Raw genomic sequence first — 14,072 nt, forward strand, 5'->3', positions numbered from 1 at the left:
GCTGTGGAAAAGGAGGAGGTCAAAAAAGGGGGGTGAGTGTAACCGATGTGAAATGGCTAGCTAGTTAGTGGTGGTGCGTGCTAATAGCGTTTCAATTGGTGACGTCACTTGCTCTGATACGCAGCTTTTGTGGCGCGATGGGTAATGATGCTTCGTGGGTGTCAGTTGTTGATGTGTGCAGAGGGTCCCTGGTTCGAGCCCAGGTTGGGGCGAGTAGAGGGATGGAAGCTATACTGTTACACATACATATGCCACCAGGGGTCTCTTCACAGTCCCCAAGTCCAGAACAGACTCTGGGAGACTCTGGGAAAGGCACAGTACTACATAGAGCCATGACCACATGGATCTCTATTCCATATCAAGTAGCTCAAGCGTGCAATAAATCAGATTTAAAAAGCAGATAAAACAACACCTCACAGCGCAATGCGAACTGAAGAGACACACACGCATATGTGTAAACACCCACACATTATAATCTTTTATTATTGTATATTTGTACTTTTGGAGTGAAGTACATTCAGTGCCTTGCGAAAGTATTCGGCCCCCTTGAACTTTGCGACCTTTTGCCACGTTTCAGGCTTCAAACATAAAGATATAAAACTGTATTTTTTTGTGAAGAATCAACAACAAGTGGGACACAATCATGAAGTGGAACGACATTTATTGGATATTTCAAACTTTTTTAACAAATCAAAAACTGAAAAATTGGGCGTGCAAAATTATTCAGCCCCTTTACTTTCAGTGCAGCAAACTCTCTCCAGAAGTTCAGTGAGGATCTCTGAATGATCCAATGTTGACCTAAATGACTAATGATGATAAATACAATCCACCTGTGTGTAATCAAGTCTCCATATAAATGCACCTGCACTGTGATAGTCTCAGAGGTCCGTTAAAAGCGCAGAGAGCATCATGAAGAACAAGGAACACACCAGGCAGGTCCGAGATACTGTTGTGAAGAAGTTTAAAGCCGGATTTGGATACAAAAAGATTTCCCAAGCTTTAAACATCCCAAGGAGCACTGTGCAAGCGATAATATTGAAATGGAAGGAGTATCAGACCATTGCAAATCTACCAAGACCTGCCCGTCCCTCCCTTTCAGCTCATACAAGGAGAAGACTGATCAGAGATGCAGCCAAGAGGCCCATGATCACTCTGGATGAACTGCAGAGATCTACAGCTGAGGTGGGAGACTCTGTCCATAGGACAGCAATCAGTCGTATATTGCACAAATCTGGCCTTTATGGAAGAGTGGCAAGAAGAAAGCCATTTCTTAAAGATATCCATAAAAAGTGTTGTTTAAAGTTTGCCACAAGCCATCTGGGAGACACACCAAACATGTGGAAGAAGGTGCTCTGGTCAGATGAAACCAAAATTGAACTTTTTGGCAACAATGCAAAACGTTATGTTTGGCGTAAAAGCAACACAGCTCATCACCCTGAACATACCATCCCCACTGTCAAACATGGTGGTGGCAGCATCATGGTTTGGGCCTGCTTTTCTTCAGCAGGGACAGGGAAGATAGTTAAAATTGATGGGAAGATGGATGGAGCCAAATACAGGACCATTCTGGAGGAAAACCTGATGGAGTCTGCAAAAGACCTGAGACTGGGACGGAGATTTGTCTTCCAACAAGACAATGATCCAAAACATAAAGCAAAATCTACAATGGAATGGTTCAAAAAGAAACATATCCAGGTGTTAGAATGGCCAAGTCAAAGTCCAGACCTGAATCCAATCGAGAATCTGTGGAAAGAACTGAATACTGCTGTTCACAAATGCTCTCCATCCAACCTCACTGAGCTCGAGCTGTTTTGCAAGGAGGAATGGGAAAAAATTTCAGTCTCTCGATGTGCAAAACTGATAGAGACATACCCCAAGCGACTTACAGCTGTAATCGCAGCAAAAGGTGGCGCTACAAAGTATTAACTTAAGGGGGCTGAATAATTTTGCACGCCCAATTTTTCCAGTTTTTGATTTGTTAAATAAGTTTGAAATATCCAATAAATGTCGTTCCACCTCATGATTGTGTCCCACTTGTTGTTGATTCTTCACAAAAAAATACAGTTTTATATCTTTGTTTGAAGCCTGAAATGTGGCAAAAGGTCGCAAAGTTCAAGGGGGCCGAATACTTTCTCAAGGCACTGTATGTATAATGCACAATGTATTGTTAATTTACTGTTTTCTTCCTGTTTGGGCCCCAGGAAGAGGAGCTGCTGCCTTGTCAGCAGATGATGGGAATCCTAATAAATACTAAATACTAATTTTGCCTACATTCACTGTTGTGATCTCTGCCGTGCCATCTGTGAACTGTACCGCCCCCTGTACCCAGCAAACATGTGCCAGGCTAGCGCAGCTCTTTCTGACTGCAGCGATCACTCTGTAGACATCAAGCAAATAGCATGCTACTTAGCCACCTTGGAATCAGGACATGGTGCCTCTGCTTTCCACCCCTGCTTGCTCTGACTCCTCAGCATGTGTCCATGCTTTGGTGCAGAGAGTGAAGGGATCAGACCTGCTGATTTCAGTGACTGAAGTCATTTGGGCTTACCAAAAAAAAAGAAACTAAATGGAATTCAGGTAATTGAACTTGTTGGTTTAATAACACATTTTTAAAAATCCAAAAACGTTGGTTGATTGCTCCGCGCTAATCAGAGCAGAACCAGTGTTTTCTCAGAGGGGTTCCACGGCTGATTCATAATGTGTGTGTCTGGTGTCAAGCTGCTGCTAATTAGACCAGTCTGTTTCCCTCTGCTCAGGTCTGTTCAGGGTTAAGAGACATCCTTCCCCAGAGGGAGGGAACAGCTCTGGTTTTATAGACGTCTCTCAATAACAGACCCATAAAGGCTTGGAATCACACAGGATTTTATTGGCCGTCATCCCAATTAAGACAGCCATATCCGCTGTAGACAGTTCCTAGAGAGCAGCTCATTACTGGGCCATGGTTGCTCAACCAGTGCATTAGACGAGAAGATTTTTCACAAGTATCAGAAAGGTCACCTTCATTGACTGACAGAGAGAGCATGCAGGTGACCGGTGTGAGCCTCTCCTACAGGCTACAGGGAGAGAGCGGTTGCATGCCAAATGGGACCCTATTCCCTTAATAGTGCAGTATGTTTGACCAGGGCCCTATAGGGTGCCATTTGGGAAACCGCTAGGGGGAGAGGTTGTTGTATCCCTGCTAGTTGGCTGTAGCCTGAGCTTTTTTGCTTTCAAACCTCAGCATTATGGAGAGGTGGGAAGAGGCCATAGAGAGCCAAGGGGATCCAAAGTGTCATATTTCATGTTTCCACCACTTCCTCATTGAAACCCTGTCCCTGTCGCTGGGAGCCTGACCCCGCCATCAATCCTTCTGCAGACTAACAACACAGCCCCCCCGGGAAACCGCTGACAATTCCACCAGCTAAACCTCACTGCTGCTCAATGTATCTTTCTCTCTCTTCATCTGCAGATGAAGGCTACTACCAGAGTGGAACGTTCCATTTTGAAATAGACGTCCCTGAAGCCTACAACATGGTGGTAAGTGGTCCTGTCATGTCTCATTAGTGTGTGGGGGTCAGATAGAGGTGCTACTGATAACAGGCGATGAGGGATTGTCGTGGAAACTTCCTCTATTTACCAAATCATGAGAGCAAACCACACACAAGTCAGAGTTAGTTATCACAAAGTCCATCTTTAATTATATGAGCTCTATTACAACCCTGTGACTCTCAGATCAATTCAGTGTCTATCAATGAATTCTCTGAGATTCCCTTCCACATTGCAACTGAGATCCTTTAATAGCAAAAACACACACTGGATAAGACAGCATAGACATAATTTATTGTTCAGCTTTGTCTCCTAAACTATGCTCTTTTCTCAAACTCAGAACCATAACCAAATCCTCCATATCAACAGTCTTATATCAAATCCATCCTATCTTGACAAGATCACAGAGACACAGTGACTGGCACACAGACATTGTGGAGCCAAGAGATACACGCTTGACCTCTCCCCTCTCTCTGGCCCAAGCAACTTAGTCTTGACATAGAACAGATACTGCAACTCCGCAACAGTATTATACAAAAATAACATTCTGATGAGAAGTAACTTACAAACATATGATGAACACTAAAACATCTTACCTATGTTACCAACCAATTCTGATTATTCCCCAACAGGATGCAGAGGAGGACTGGTCCTTAGGTGGGACACATTTACATGTCTAATTCTGTTAGCGTGCGGTCTGGTCAGCGTGTTATCGTGTGGTCTGGTCAGCGTGTTGGCGTGCGGTCTGGACAGCGTGTTGGTGTGCAGTCTGGTCAGCGTGTTATCGTGTGGTCTGGTCAGCGTGTTGGTGTGCGGTCTGGTCAGCGTGTTGGCGTGCAGTCTGGTCAGCGTGTTGGTGTGCAGTCTGGTCAGCGTGTTATCGTGTGGTCTGGTCAGCGTGTTGGCGTGCGGTCTGGTCAGCGTGTTGGCGTGCGGTCTGGACAGCGTGTTGGCGTGCAGTCTGGTCAGCGTGTTGGCGTGCAGTCTGGTTAGCGTGTTACACAGTGATATATAGATTGGCTAATATACCGTGCATTCAGAAAGTATTCAGACCCCATGACTTTTTGTTACGTTACAGCCTTAATCAAAAATTGATTAAATACATTTATTTCCTCAAATCTGCACACAATACCCCATAATGACAAAGCGAAAACATGTTTTTTGGAAATATTTGCAAATGAATAAATACAAAAAAACTGAAGTAACTTATTACTAAGAGGTTCAATTGAACTTGGTTGCATTCTGTTTCCATTGATCATCCTTGAGATGTTTCTACAACTTGATTGGAGTCCACCTGTGGTAAATTCAGTTGTCATTTTATAGAATATTCCTCCATCTTGGACCTACAGTAATACAGTGCATTGGGAAAGTATTCCGACACCTTGACTTTTTACACTTTTTGTAACATTACAGCCTTATTCCTCATCAATCTACACATAAATGACAAAGAAAAAACAGGTTTTTAGGAATGTTGGCAAATGTAAAAAATAAATAAACTGAAATACCTTATTTATGTAAATATTCAGACCCTTTGCTATGATACTCTAAATTGAGCTCAGGTGCATCCTGTTTCCATTCATTCATTTTAATTTGCCTTTATTTAACCAGGTAGGCTAGTTGAGAACTAGTTCTCATTTACACCTGCAACCTATCTTTCCAATGTTTCTACAACTTGATTGGAGGCCACCTTCGGTCAATTCAATTGATTGGACATGATTTGGAAAGACACACACATGTCTATATAAAAGGTCCCACAGTTGACAGTGCATGCCAGAGCAATAACCAAGCCATGAGGTCAAAGGAATTGTCCGTAGAGCTCAGAGACAGGATTGTGTCGAGGCACAGATCTGGGGAAGGGTACCAACACATTTCTGCAGCATTGACGGTCCAAGAACACAGTGGCCTCCATCATTCTTAAAATGGAAGAAGTTTGGAACCACCAAGACTCTTACTAGAGCTGGCCGCCCAGCCAAACTGAGTAATCGGGAAGAAGTGTCTTCATCAGGGAGGTGGCCAAGAACCCGATGGTCACTCTGATAGAGATCTATGAAACATGTCAGATCCTCCCTTCCATTTGAATGTCCTCGTGGCCAAAACATACAATGTCTAAAGCTCTTGTCAAAAGTAGTGCACTTTACGGAATAGGGCTCCATTTTGGACGCACACCAGTAGTTTCGTGGCGATAAGCACCCCGTGAACAGCAGCAGCATGGGTAATTTACACTGTCCCAGTTTGCCTGCTGTCCACGGCCCTGTCAGGAGAAAGTGAATTAAAGTCCTCTCCCTGAACAGGCTAGCGTGGAGGTTTAGGTGGAGTTAGCAGGGTGAGTTACAGCCACACACAGAGTTTTCTCCATCCCTCCATTCTCCTTTATCTGCCACCCATCCATCAGGCAGTTTTATCTCACCTCACACTGGTGGTCTTACTACACACACACACACACACACGTCCACACACACTCCCAAGTACACACACACACACACACACACACACACATTATCTTGTGGCTTCATTAGAATTTACAACCTGCTTCATATCAAAACCTTATGCTCTGTGCTTTATCTTAATGGAGGTTAATTAGACAGGCAGTAAAGGCTGTGTTTACCACCTGCCTGTATGGATTTATCAGGCTTTTATGAGAGCTAGTAAACTGCCTGAAAGAGACCCATAAAGAACCTGACAGCTTTTTTTTTGTTGCCTAGGCCCTACATACCCAACACATTACGTTTATTAGAACGTTTAACCATTTATATCGTTATACATCAAACACACCAACACAGTCGTGAAGAGGGCACGACAACGCCTCTTCCCCCTCGGGAGGCTGAAAAGATTTGGCACGGGCCCTCAGATCTCCAGCTGCACCATCGAGAGCATCTTGACCGGCTGCATCACCGGTATGGCAACTGCTTGACATCCGACCGCAATGCGCTACAGAGGGAAGTGCGTACAGCCCAGTACATCACTGGTGCCAAGCTTCCTGCCAGCCAGAACCTCTATACCAGTCGTTGTCAGAGGAAGGCCCTAAATATTGTCAAAGGCTCCATCCACCCAAGTCATAGATTGTTCTCTTTGCTACCGCACGGCAAGTGATACTGATGCGCAAAGTCTGGAACCAACAGGACCTTGAACAGCTTCTACCCCCAGGTCATAAGACTGCTAAATAGTTAGTCCGGTAGCTTCTCGGTTAACTATCTGCATGGACCCTTTTTGCATTATTTTGATCACATGCTGCTGCTGTTTGTCACTTTATTCCTAGTTATATGTACATAACTACCTCAATTACCTCGTACTCCTGCACAGACTCAGTACTGGTACCCCTTATATATAGCCAAGTTATCGTTACTCTGTGTGTGTTTTATTATACATTTTATTGTTACGTGATTTACTGTTGTTATTGATCTATTGTCTTTCTCTCTGTGTGTTGCTGGGAAGGGCCAGTCAGTAAGCATTTCACTGTTAGTCCACACCTCTTGTTCACCAAGCATGTGATAAATAACATTTTATTTGATTATAGAAAACTGGACCGCAATATTGTACAAAGAGGTTAAAACAATATGAGATTATTTTAGAGTTTTTCTAAATTGTGTAATGTCTTGATCTCAGCCTTGAATAGTAAAGTGTGTTTTTTCTTTTCTTCTAAGCAAGTGGTAAGAAAGTAAACTGAAGCATTTGATAATGGTATAAGATGACAGTATGTGTGGCAATGGAAAGAACAGTATACTCTACTGTATAAATCTATAATTTATAGACGTTCTTAGCCAGGACTGGCCTCATTAGCACTCAATACTGGGGAATGAAAGAGCCTAGTTACAGACTACAAAATATAAGGTTATCTCAAATCCATTTTGGGACTATAGAAGAGAAGAAGAAAAACGAATCTGGACCAACCAGCGAGGAAGCCGACTATACCATTCCAACGTTTCTGAAACTACCTCCCCCTAACAAGCAACGTTTGAAATGTGTTCTACCGTCTTCTGGTTTTGAGTCATTGACTAGTCACTGAGTTAAAAATTCACTCCTTTTTCTCTCTCCAGTTCACCTTAGTTAGTGAATATTTTTAACTGTCTGCTTTAGAGAAAAAGATCATGCCAGTAGGGACTGCTATGCCGAAATGTCTTTTGAAATGTCTCTGTCATGTAATGTTTCAGATAGTGCATGTTTCTAAAAAAGGGCTTCATTTGGGAAATTGACGGGAGGAGAGAGTGGTGTTTTTGGAAAAGTCCAATGTGAACCATTTAAGGAAATTCTAACTATCTTTTGGTGTTCTTTTCATCAGTCCATTGTTTTGCATGTCAGCAATCAAGTTTTCAAGATATATAACTTTCAAAATACAGAAATACAGCCAAATGATGCATTTTGCATCATATGATGCTGCATTTTGCAGTATTCCTGGCTGTATTTCTGTATTTTAAAAGTAAATGATTACATTATGCGCAAAAACGTTATTGTGCTAAGTGTTTAGCATATGTATTACATTATTGGCAATTTATTACATTATCAGCATTTTATTACATTATAAACGCAAAAGTGAACATTATTATATTACATGATCAGTTGCTACAAGGCCTCTTTGATCAACTATGGTAGACTGACACGTCTAGTTCTCTCGCTGTACTGTTTATTATACAGCTTTGTTTCTCTGCCACCATCCCTTTCTCATCTCACAGTTCTGAGGAACACTAATCAGGTCTAAGGCTGACATATGATATATAAATAAACAAAGTTAAAGAATCAGAAGACTACTTTTTTGGGTGTGTTTTTCTTGTTTGTTTTTTGTTTGTCTGGGGGAGAATATATACAGGGGTTCTTTTTTTTAAAGAGTTTCAGTACCACTCTCCTCAGCTATGCTGTGTTTTCTTTGTGGAGGATAGTTTACCTCAGGGGAACCTACACTCACTCTCCAGTTTATTAGGTACACCCATCTAGTACCGGTCGGACCCCCCTTCACCTCCAGAACAACTGGAATTATTTGGGGTATTCTACAAGGTGTCAGGAACGTTGCCATGCTGACATCATGCAGTTTCTGCAGATTGGACCAAAGATTCTCTATTGGGTGACAAGGATCGACAAGTTGTGCGTTCCGAGATGCCGTTCTGCACACCACTGTTGTACTGAGCCGTTATTTCTGTTTTTGGCCCGACTGTAAGCTTGCATGATTACTGACATTCTTCTTCAACCTCTTTCATGAACGAGCTGTTTTCAACCTGAGGACTGCCACCGACTGCATGTTTTTTGTTTGTCGCACCATTCTTGGCCCTGTCGTGCGTGAAAAGCCTAGGAGGTCGGCTGTTTCTGAGATACTGGAACCGGCGCGTCTGGCACTGACGATCATACCACACTTAAAGTCACGTAGGTCACTCGTTTTGCCCACTCTAACGTTCAATCAAACAGTAACTGAATGCCGTCTGCCTGCTTTATATAGCAAGCCACGACCACGTGACTCACTGTTTGTAGAAGCGATCCATTTTCGTGAGCGGGGTGGTGTACCTAATAAACTGTCGGTTAGTGTATGTGTTCCATTCTAGTCAAACCTTGCGATACAATTGGTCCTCAACTCTTCCTCAGCCTCAAGAGAGAGCAGACTGGTAGATGACATAATCCTATGCTAACGGGTGGTTGTCCCATGTTTCTCTCCAGCCTCCCAAAGTGAAATGCCAGACCAGAATATGGCACCCCAACATTGCTGAGACGGGGGAGATCTGTTTGAGGTAATTCACTTCTCACATCGCCACACACTCATTGACACTTCATTTAATTCACTTCAGCTCAAATAATTGCTGCCATTGTGTTCAATACATTTTGCAACGTTTTGTTATGTGGCTAGGTCATATTTCTTGGCGTACTTTCCGTTTCTTTGAAATATGTACAAACTGAGTACGCATCTGAGAATCGCCCTCTGTGCTCCGTTTCACGTACTTTGATTTGGACTCACGCTTTGACCCCCCCCTGTGCTCCAATTTGCGTGCTTGGACCACGGTAGTATGCATATTGAGAAACACCCCTAGATGTTTGGCTGGCTCACTTTCTTTTGGGATTTCCAATCATTTATAGAGCAACCTATTACAAGTGAGGGTGTCATGGAAGAAAATGTCTGGCAGTAGTACTAGACTATTTAAATGTAGATTCCCCCCCACCGTGATTTCCAATATGATGATGGAGATTTGATTTCTACTTGTTTCTGTTTCCCCAGTTTGTTGCGGGAGCACTCTATCGACGGCACGGGCTGGGCCCCTACCAGAACGTTAAAGGTAAGTCTCTAATCTCTCTGGCATCAGTGCCCATCTGATTGAATTTCTCTAGTCCCAAAACGCCCCACTCTTATACTAGTGATGTACCTTTTGAAGCACCATTCACCCTCTTCCCCCCTGCTCTGAGAAGGAGATAGATACTAGAGGTCGACCGATTTATGATTTTTCAACGCCGATACCGATTAAATTGATTGATTTTTATATATTTGTAATAATGACAATTACAACAATACTGAATGAACAATGAACACTTTTGTTTTATCTTAATATAATACATCAATTAAAATCAATTTAGTCTCAAATAAATAATGAAACATGTTCAATTTGGTTTAAATAATGCAAAAACAAAGTTTTGGAGAAGAAAGTAAAAGTGCACCATGTGCCATGTAAAAAAGCTAACGTTCCTTGCTCAGAACATGAGAACATATGAAAGCTGGTGGTTCCTTTTAACACGAGTCTTCAATGTTCCCAGGTAAGAAGTTTTAGGTTGTAGTTATTATAGGACTATTTGTCTCTATACCATTTGTATTTCATATACCTTTGACTATTGTATGTTCTAATAGGTTCTTTAGTATTGCCAGCCTAATCTTGGAAGTTGATAGGCTTGAAGTCATAAACAGCATTGCGAAGAGCTTCTGGCAAACGCAGGAAAGTGCTGTTTGAATGAATGCTTACGAGCCAGCTGCTATCTACCATCACTCAGTCAGACTGCTATATCAAATCATAGACTTAAATGTAATATAATAAACACACAGAAATACGAGCCAGCTGCTGCCTACCACCGCTCAGTCAGACTGCTCTATCAAATTATAGACTTAATTATAATATAATTAACACACAGAAATAGGAGCCTTAGTTTCCGGATTTGACCATATTAATGACCTATCATTTCGAAAACAAAACGTTTATTCTTTCAGTGAAATACGGAACTGTTCCATATTTTATCTAACGGGTGGCATCCCCAAGTCTAAATATTGCTGTTACATAGCACAACCTACAATGTTATGTCATAATTACGTAAAATTCTACCGAGTCAGATGGCCCAAACTGTAGCATATACCCTAACTCTGCGTGCAATGAACGCAAGAAAAGTTACACAATTTCCCTCGTTTAATATTGCCTGCTAACATGAATTAATTTAAACTAAATATGCTGGGTTTTTTTTTTTTTTTAAGGCATTGATGTCTATGGTTAGGTACATTCGTGCAACGATTGTGCTTTTTTCGCAAATGCGATTTTGTTTAAATTATCCTCCGTTTGGCGAAGTTGGCTGTCTTTGTTAGGAAGAAATGGTCTTCACACAGTTCGCAACGAGCCAGGTGGCCCAAACTGCTGCATTTACCCCGACTCTGTTGCACAGATTGCAAGAGAAGTGACACAATTTCCCTAGTTAAAAGAAATTCATGTTAGCAGGCAATATTAACTAAATATGCAGGTTTAAAAATATATACTTGTCTATTGATTTTGAAGAAAGGCGTTTATGGTTAGGTACACATTGGTGCAACTACAGTGCTTTTTTTGCGAATGCGCTTGTTAGCAAAGTAGGCTGTGATTCAATGATAAATTAACAGGCACCACATCGATTATATGCAACGCAGGACAAGCTAGATAACTACACATGGTTGATGATATTACTTGTTTAACTGCTGATTATGTTAAGATTGATTGTTCTCTATAAGATAAGTTTAATGCTGGCGAGCACCTTACCTTGGCTCCTTGCTGCACTCGCATAACAGGTACTCAGCCTGCCACTCAATCTCCTTGTGGAGTGCAATGTAATCGGCCATGATCGGTGTCCAAAAATGCAGATTACCGATTGTTATTAAAACTTGAAATTGGCCCTAATTAATCGGCCATTCAGATTAATCGGTCGACCTCTAATAGATACTGCTACAGGGGAGGGAAACATGGTAGATAGATACTGCTGCAGGGGAGGGAAACATGGTAGATAGATACTGCTGCAGGGGAGGGAAACATGGTAGATAGATACTGCTGCAGGGGAGGGAAACATGGTAGATAGATACTGCTAGGGGGGGAAACATGGTAGATAGATACTGCTGCAGGGGAGGGAAACATGGTAGATAGATACTGCTGTAGGGGAGGGAAACATGGTAGATAGATACTGCTGTAGGGGAGGGAAACATGGTAGATAGATACTGCTGCAGGGGAGGGAAACATGGTAGATAGATACTGCTAGGGGAGGGAAACATGGTAGATAGATACTGCTGCAGGGGAGGGAAACATGGTAGATAGATACTGCTACAGGGGAGGGAAACATGGTAGATAGCTACTGCTGCAGGGGAGGGAAACATGGTAGATAGATACTGCTAGGGAGGGAAACATGGTAGATAGATACTGCTAGGGAAGTGCTGCGTGCGTCATTGCGAAGCGCTCACCTGTTGGTTTTCTTAATACCTTGCCTGCTTCTCAAGGTTCATTCTGAAATCTAAACGAGCACTTAAGTGTGTTCTTTAAACTAGCATGAACCATGACTGTCTTCCACCAGCCTTTCTCATCTCTACAATTGAAAGATCCCAGTCTTCTCTAAAAAGGAGGGCACTTTTAAATTGTGTGAGAGGTTAATGCCATCAGCCTTACATTGCGTTTGGTAGATGTCCGGACTGAGAACGTAGGATAAATCTCACTGCCTTAAAGGGACTGAACTGCAGGTAGACCTGGGGTACTTTGCCAAACCTTTCTCTGCTGAGGGGTGTGTGTTATTGAACCAAAGAAACTGATTTCTTAGAACGAGGCCCTATACTACTCTCATTGGTGGTGGTCTGCTGTCATGTATTGATCCTCTGGGAATTGGCTCACTGTGAAGCAGGGCTCCATGCCTGAAAACCCCAAAAGTTGACCTTTTGATAAATGGCACACGTTTGACCCCAGAGACATGGGGTTAAACATGTACTATGCATTGGACTTGCTTTAGAATTCCAGATACATTTACGGTCCCTTGTAAAAGGGTCATTTGGGGTTTCAAACTCCAAACCTAAATCTACTAGATGTGTCCGTATGACTTATGACCAATACACACCACTAATGTTTTTGGTGTTCAAACTCAGACTGTATCTTAATGGTAAAACTCAACCCTGAGGCATAGCCAGCTGGTCCGACCACTTGCTTACAGCTACACTAGGGTCAGACAGACTTTCTGTGTCGATTAAGACGCTAGCGTGAGATATGGCTCGGAATATGTACCTCAATCCAGAGATGAGAAATGCGTTGCACTCTGAATTGTCCCATTATCCCAACTGTTACACAGAGAAGAAAACGGTCCTTTTCCTCCTCATGCTAAGTAGCATCAGGCATAGTGCAATTGTAAGCAAGCTGGTCGGATCTGCTGGCTCTCCTGAGGCCTTGATTGTGTTGATTGTGTCTCACTGCTGTGTTACCCTTCTCAGAAGCCACAACCCGACCAACAGCCCCCTACCATTGTTCCTTCTCTAACGAACTACCTTCCACCTGTCACACCTACGTCATACCAAATCAAAGTTTATTGGTCGCGCACACAGATTTGCTGGTGTGTTACAGCAGGTGCAGTGAAATGCTTATGTTACTACCTCCAACAGTGGATTATGTGTTTTGCAAAAAAATAAAAAAAAAATATATATATATTTGTTACATTTAATCTTTATTTAACTAGGCAAGTCAGTTAAGATCAAATTCTTATTTATAATGACAGCCTAACCTGGCCAAACCTGGACGACGCTGGGCCGATTGTGCGCCGCACTATGGGACACCCAATCACAGCCGGATGTGATACAGCCTGGATTCGAACCTCTTGCACTGCGATGCAGTGCCTTAGACCGCTGCGCTACTCGGCAGCCCAAATCAAAAGAAGAAATCAAGAACTGACAGTCCAGTTCACCGTCCAGAAGATGGGGTGTATATCTCCTCCATCTCCTCTAAACCCCTCTGTCACGCTGAGATCCCATTCAAATGGATTCTGTTTGTAGTGCCACAGCCACTGCTTATTTAAATGCCTTCAGCTCAAAAACTTTGTTGATTAAATAGATGGTGCTGGAGATAAAAGATGTGACACTGAAATAAGCTGCTGTTATTGTTGTTCTGCTGCTCATCTCCAAGTTGCTATACAACACACACAAACACACACACACACACACACACACACACCACATCCATCACAAGATGCTATGTTAATCACATTACAGAGGGGTTGCTGTGACGTCATACCAGCTCCTCTCACAAGATGCTACTATTAGTTAGGACATACAGCATTGACCCCAGGAGGTTGGTAGAACCTGCCCCCTGTATTGACCCCAATAAGGAGCATAC

The 14,072-nt window shown here is 42.6% G+C and overlaps 1 protein-coding gene across 4 annotated transcripts in view; it reads left to right on the forward strand.

The window, feature by feature from the left end:
- Nucleotides 1–14,072, forward strand: part of LOC135547635 (NEDD8-conjugating enzyme UBE2F-like) — a 167,472-nt gene that overhangs the window by 22,219 nt on the left and 131,181 nt on the right. For all 4 annotated transcript variants that reach the window (XM_064976807.1, XM_064976809.1, XM_064976810.1 and 1 more), the window contains 3 exons: nt 3,449–3,516; nt 9,163–9,233; nt 9,716–9,773. In XM_064976807.1, the coding sequence (XP_064832879.1) occupies nt 3,449–3,516; nt 9,163–9,233; nt 9,716–9,773 (197 nt within the window). The remainder of the gene's footprint in view (nt 1–3,448; nt 3,517–9,162; nt 9,234–9,715; nt 9,774–14,072) is intronic.

The sequence above is a fragment of the Oncorhynchus masou genome, chromosome 10, assembly GCF_036934945.1.
Source record: "Oncorhynchus masou masou isolate Uvic2021 chromosome 10, UVic_Omas_1.1, whole genome shotgun sequence".
Classification (NCBI taxonomy): Eukaryota; Metazoa; Chordata; class Actinopteri; order Salmoniformes; family Salmonidae; genus Oncorhynchus; species Oncorhynchus masou.